Below are 6,622 nucleotides of genomic sequence, written 5' to 3' on the forward strand. Positions count from 1 at the left end.
TCTAGTCCCCCTTGTGTGATTAGGTGACCGCGGCTATACCTACCCCCGGGGCAGTGATGCTAGGTTGGTCTTGGAATTCTAAGTGGATGACTCTTGGATTTTCAGCTTCATGGTGTATAGCCAAGTTAGCCAATTGGTTGACGACGATATTGTTGTTGAATATAATGTATGTATAGTATACTATCTTTCCTTGTTAATATAGGTCACATGTATGGTAGTTAGGACTCCTAGCCTTGTATATATATATCTCTCAATTGTAAGTAGAGATTAGATGAATGAAAATAAGGTTTTTCTCCTTTCTCTCTCTCTCTCTGAACAATTGTGTTCTCTTGGAATCTACTCGATGTTGAATTCATCAAACTTCTGAATCATATTCTCGACTTGATCGAGGTATAATGACATGAATTTGTCTTTAGCCTCATAATGGGTCAGGACCTAACATACCACTAGTTTTGAGTTGGAATAAAATTTCACCATTCGGCATCGAGATGGTGAGTCGTTTCTAGCCCATAAAGCACGACTTCATACTCAACTTTGTTATTGGAAGCTTCGAAGCCCAAAGTCACGCTCTGGTCGACACATCCAAATGGTGTCTCTAGGTGCACGCCAATCCCCGACCCCTTCTGGCTCAAAGCTCCATTTATATAGACTATCCAAACTTGAGGTTTTTAGGTTGAATCATAGTCTTTGTCTGCTTGCTGGTCTTCTTGAATTTCTTCCGTGAACTCAGCGATGAAATCCACAACAACTTGCCCTTTTAGCATTGGCCAAGGTTTACAATTGATATCATACTCACTTAACTCCACTGACCACCTGAGCATTCGTTTGAAGAGCACAAGTTTGTGGAGTATTCCCTTGATTAGATAAGAGGTCAGGGCCACGATGGGGTGAGCTTGAAAATAGGGCCTGAGTTTACATGCAATTACCATGAGAGCAAGGACCAGCTGTTCCAGGGGATGCTATCGCTGTTCAACTTCCTATAGAGATTTACTCATGTAATACACTATTTTTTCGCTATGTGCTGCATTCCGGAATAGTACCACACTTACAGCTTGCTTAGTTCTTCTTATTGTGACCAGATAGCCCAAAAAATTTTCGTTTGTGATGGCGAAGGTGCATTTGGCCGAATTTAGCTTTATGTTGTACTGTTGGAGTGTAGTGAATACTTGCGCTAAGAGTCGGGTGTGTTGGTCTGCCATTTTTCTTTTTACAAGGAGGTCGTCCACATAAACCTCAACATGGTGTCTTAGTTGTTTTTCGAATATGCGGGCCATCATTCGTTGGAAGGTGGCCCTCGCATTTTGAGCTCGAAATGCATCACCTTATAACAGTACGTCCCATATGATGTGATAAATGTTGTCTTCTAGACGTCATCAGGATGCATCGGGATTTGGTTGTACCCACTGTAAGCATCCAAGAATGACAACACCTCATGCCCCGATAGTGAACCTTGTTGTCGCCTCGCGTATCCGATGGTCCACGTTGCTGCTATATGGATGGACACGTGATTCTCAACACACAAGGGGTTCTTGATTCAGTGGTTGCACCTGCAAAAGGCATCCGGACAGGGTGTCCGGACACACCCTCCGATGGTTTTGTTAGCCATGGTGGGAAAGAGATATATAAATCAGTTGGCCTTTTCTAGGTATCAAGAGGTTATCAGAAGATCCCCTTTCTTCTTCGTGCGAAGGTATATATATCCAGCTTCAGGGGTACTGTTCCTCTCATTAATGGTGAGGAGATCTTTTCTGTTGTGATGATGACAATAGGTATTAGTAGGAGCACTATCATCCTATGAATGGCTGTCAGAGACTATGGTAGGTGATGCGGCCGTCAGAGATCGTGGGAAGCGATTATGCAGAATGATCGTGGGAAGTGACTTGCTGTCACTTCCTCTTGTCTTCTCATTCTGCAGGTGATGGGATGTGGGCCATGGCTGCTTGTTGTGATTGCGTGTAAGACTCGCTTTACTTTAATTGACCATCCAGAAGATTTATATCCGGATGGCTCATGCTGACTATCCGGATGTGTTGTGGAGACTATCCGGATGTGTACGCTCTGCCAGCGTCGTTTGCTCTTCCTTGGATAGGAGAAGATGAAACGTCGTTTGCCTTTCCTTGAGGCGGTCCGGATAGGATGTCTACACCATGCATATCCTTAGGGGAATCCGGATAATGATGGTCCGGCTGATAACACGTGCCACGTGTCACTATGAGCTGCGTGCCACGTGTTTCCCAAGGGGAGGGGTCCCTACATTGCCCCCCTTTTTAACTTGCCTATTTTGCCCAAAAAATGGGCGGGTTAAAAATAACTGGCTTTTGAAAACTGAAGAAGTCCCTTCGTCTGACTGGGCCACGTGGCGAGTGGGGGTGCGGAAGCCAAAAAGGCTTTTATGACGAGCCGCCGACCCTGCGTATCCCCAGACAATATGTCGTTTCAATGATAATATGGCTGTTGGTTTGGCTTTCCGAGGGGCTGTCCTGCTATAAATAGGGTACTGTACCTCTTTTTGTATTTTTTCCTACTGCATTCTCTTGAGAGTCTTTCTTCTTACTGCTTTTTCTACGCCCTTTGCTTTTCTGAGAGAAAAAAAACTCCGAAAGCTCTTTTGTACCAGTGCTTTTGTATCGCGACTTTGTTGGTTTGCTGCTGGTGATTTTGTATCGAGGCGGTACCCGTTCTTCTTCTTCGGTGCTGTATTTGGTACGTATCTCTTTGCTACTGCCGTTCCTTTGGTTGCGTTTGCTGGTTCTTTACACTTGCTTTCTGGCTTGCTTGGGCATTGTTTTGGACGAGTCGTTTGCAATTGTTGTTGAATGTTGGTACTTTGTTGTTGTTTGGAGGGGTTTTTGAGGGGTTTTTCTGACGGCTTTGAGTTAGGGTTTGTGTATTTTCTGATTGCTTGGTCTGAACCGTTTGCATTGTTTTTGCGTGTAGATTTTGCTTTGGCTTTGTGGTAAGGAATGGCTCCAAAAAAGACTGTTTCGTCTGTCCGGGTCAGCGAGGCTAGCGAAAAGGCGATAGACAAATTAAATGCGAAGGAGTTCCGGGAGCGATTCCTGATCCCCCATGACGTGTTGATAGACCTGGTGAACGAGGAGGCGGCTATGCCTACTGAGAAAGGTGGAAAAAACGCTATCCTCTTCACAAAGGAACAATTCAACGCGGGGCTCCGGTTCCCTCTGCCGGCGTTGTTCAAGGAATTCCTCCACTTCTCTCAAATTCCCCCTATCTTTATTCACCCCAACCTTGTCCGGGTGCTGATGGGATGCAGCATCATCAACATGCTGTACAGCCTCGACCTGACGCTACTGGAGGTGTTCTTTGTCTATTCCCTGAAGAAAGCAAAGAATGATATCTTCAGTGTGTCCGCTCACCTGCCCTCCCTTCAAATGGTGACAGAACTGCCAGATTCGACAAAGGGAGGGGCGAAGGGGCTGGTGGCAATCTGGGGTGGATGGGCGGGGCTATCGCAGCATCCGTCGAGGCCTTTTTCTCCGAATTATACCCTAAAAATTCCGGGTAATCTTGTTTTGCGATTTTTTTTTTTTTTTTTTTTTTTTTTTTTTTTATCCAGATTTTGCTTTGCTGATTTTTCCAGATCTTTCCGGGCGGAATTCTCACCTTTTGTTGCTGACAATGCAGGTTTGGAATTGAGGGGCCACCTTGTGGATTGGGTGGAAAAGGCATCCTTTGCCTGTGTCTGCAAATTATTTGAAATAGATCCCAAGGAGAGGGCCTACAAAACATTGCTCTCGGCGCGGAATTTGACAGAGGTCGTCCGGGAGCCCCAGGAATATGTTATCAACATCCTTCCTAGGAAATTGGCAAAGGATGAGATAGTGCCTGGGGAGCATTATACAGTGAAAGAGCTCCCCCTCTATCAGGAAGCTAAAGAAGCTGACGCTGAAAGGCGGCGAAAGCTCCTGGAGGATAGAGATCAGAAAAAGACTGAAGGCACTATCCGGAAGGCTCCCGGACAGAAGCGGGGTCCGGACTCCCCTCCGAAGAAAACTTCAGGAAAAAGGGGGAAGCTGGTGAAGAAGCATGGGAAGGATGCGAAGGAACCCACTCCTCCCAAGGAGTTTCCTCCTCCACAAACTACCTATGAGGGGGAAGTAATGATAGAGGAGCCAGTAAATGCTGCTCCGCACTCTATCTCAAGCGGCCCCGGGCGCATGTCGGGGTTGAATCACTCAGGTCCCTCCTTAGTCGCGGCTGCGCGTCTAGCCAACGTGGCTGAGGAAGCTGCATCTATCAACCATCCGGGCAACCTCAATCCGGATGCAGCTGAAACGGCCCCGTTGGAGGAAGCGGGGGCAGAAAGCCAAAGTCAGCCTTCCGACGACCCGGATCGCTTGGCTATAGTCCTGGTGAAAGGGCCTCCCCTCAAGAAGCCGCGTTTGACGCGCGATCTACAGTCCGGACTCTTTGAGCGGCTTCAAGAGCGGCAGCAAGAGATTGAAATTAGCTGCGCTTCTGCTCATGACGCTCATCCGGATGGAGGCGAGGTGGAGATGGCTACTGAGACCTCAGCCGTTCCGGCAATAATTCCGGCTGAGGATGCATCCGGACCTATGTGCCCGGACGAAAATATGGGGGCTCCGATTCCGGGACACGAGCTACCCTCTCCTTCCTCATCCGAGGAGGAATCTGCTGATGATGCCGCTCCCGCTAGCCCTTTCAGCTACGCGGAGTTGGAAGCTAAGTTAAAGCAGATTACTCCTGACTGGAAAGCCATCAAGCCCTCTGCTAAGATGTTTGATATGATAGAAACGGTACGCCGCTGTCTTGTGTTTTTGCTTTTTGACTTTTTGTTGCACTGATGTGTTTGTTGTAGTATGATTTATGTTTTTGCTTTTCTTGTTTGTGTGTTAGCTGGTGAGGGGCCTCCGCAGCATGTCTCAACAACACGCTCTTTTTACTCAGCTGCTGCAGACCGCAGACTATATGAAGACCTTCTCCTCTCGGCACCAAGAGATTGAAAATCAACTACGTCTGAGAATGGAGGAGGCTGAGGCCAGTCTATCCACCATGCGAGAGGAAAATGAAGCCCTCCGGGTGGAGTTGGCTGAGGCAAAGGGTCAAGAAGAATCAACTGCGGGCCGCCTTCATGAGGCGGAGGGTGAGGCAGCCCGGCTAAGGGATGAATTGAGTCGACTCCGGACAGAAGTTTTGAATGAAAAGAAGCAGAAGGAAGACTTGCAGCTGCGTCTGGATGTGCAAAAAGAGGAACTTGAACGGGAGTTTGCTGTGGAAAGGGAGGACCTTGCAGCGGATTACCAGAGACAAGTGGATGATACATTTATCTTTGGGTATCGCTGCTGCATGAAGAAGAACGGTATAAAGCGAGATACCCCTTCAATTCCTCCAAGTGAAGAAAAGAAGCTCCATGAGAAACCTGCTCCCTGATAGTTTATCTCTTCTTGCAATTTTTCTGCTGTAATTTTTCCTTCTGTATATTTTTGTGGTCCGGATGTCTCTTTGTAATTTACATTTACTCATATCAATAAAACTTACTTCTTTCTCATTTGCACTTGTGTACTCTTTCTACTGATAATACTGCTTTAAATTAAACACATTCCATGGTCTGAGTAACGGAGTGCCATCTAGCTTTTGTAAATGATAGGCTCCATTTTCATTTGCCTTAGACACTATGTAGGGTCCTTCCCAATTGGCTTGGAATTTTCCTGCGCCTACTTCAGCAGTATTTTCAAAAACTTTTCTAAGTACTAGCGTACCATTTTTGAAGTTTCTGGGCCTGACTTTTCGATTGTAATGCGCTGATGCTCTTTGTTGATAATCTGCCATCCGGATGGATGCGCTTTCTCTGACTTCGTCTGCCCAGTCCAAATTTCTTCCTAGTTCTGTGTCGGCATCTTTTTGCTTTGCTGCATCAGTCCGGATAGTAGGAAGACCTATTTCAGTGGGAATGACTGCATCCATTCCATATGTGAGGGCAAAAGGAGTATTTCCTGTTGGTCGTCCGGGTGTGGTCCGATAGGCCCACAGGACGCCGGGTAGTTCCTCCACCCACCTCCCTTTGGCTCGCTCCAGCCTTTTCTTCAAGGCATTGACTAGAGTTTTGTTTGTGGCTTCCGCCTGGCCATTGCTTTGAGGATAACGTGGCGTGGAGTATGAATTCCGGATATTCAATTCCGAACAGAAATTCCTGAATGCAATGCTGTCAAATTGTGGACCGTTGTCAGCTATGATGATTTGGGGAATCCCATAACGGCAAACAATGTTCTTCCATACGAACTTGGTAACATCTTTATCTTTGATGCTTGCATATGCTTCAGCTTCTACCCATTTACTGAAGTAATCAGTGGCGACAAGAAGGAATTTCTTTTGGGCGGGTGCTGCTGGGAGGGGTCCCACTATGTCCATGCCCCACTGCGCGAAAGGCCATGGGCTTGAGACCGATTTTAATGCGATTGATGGTATATGTGGAATGGGAGCGTATCTTTGACATTTATCACATTTTTGGACATATGCTGCCGCGTCTTTCTTCATTGTTGGCCAATAGTATCCTTGTGAATGAGCTCTATGTGCTAGGGATCGTCCTCCCGTATGATTTCCGCATACTCCTTCATGTAACTCAGCTAACACATACTGGGCC

The 6,622-nt window shown here is 46.8% G+C and overlaps 1 protein-coding gene across 1 annotated transcript; it reads left to right on the top strand.

Annotated features, from left to right (window-relative positions):
* The first annotated feature begins 1,673 nt into the window (after window positions 1-1,673).
* On the top strand, window positions 1,674-5,530 carry LOC132254646 (uncharacterized). The gene is made up of 4 exons (XM_059740816.1): window positions 1,674-2,703; window positions 2,938-3,522; window positions 3,646-4,778; window positions 4,879-5,530. The coding sequence occupies exons 2-4, from the start codon at window positions 2,964-2,966 to the stop codon at window positions 5,410-5,412; spliced, it is 2,226 nt and encodes a 741-aa protein (XP_059596799.1). The 5' UTR covers window positions 1,674-2,703; window positions 2,938-2,963; the 3' UTR covers window positions 5,413-5,530.
* The last annotated feature ends 1,092 nt before the right edge of the window (window positions 5,531-6,622 follow it).

Source organism: Vitis vinifera, chromosome 11 (genome assembly GCF_030704535.1).
Source record: "Vitis vinifera cultivar Pinot Noir 40024 chromosome 11, ASM3070453v1".
NCBI lineage: Eukaryota > Viridiplantae > Streptophyta > Magnoliopsida > Vitales > Vitaceae > Vitis > Vitis vinifera.

Coding starts and splice junctions, on each gene's coding strand:
- LOC132254646 (XM_059740816.1), top strand. CDS start 2,964: ATGGCTCCAAAAAAGACTGTTTCGTCTGTCCGGGTCAGCGAGGCTAGC. Junction 3,523..3,645: donor TTATACCCTAAAAATTCCGG/GTAATCTTGTTT, acceptor CTGACAATGCAG/GTTTGGAATTGAGGGGCCAC. Junction 4,779..4,878: donor TGTTTGATATGATAGAAACG/GTACGCCGCTGT, acceptor TTTGTGTGTTAG/CTGGTGAGGGGCCTCCGCAG.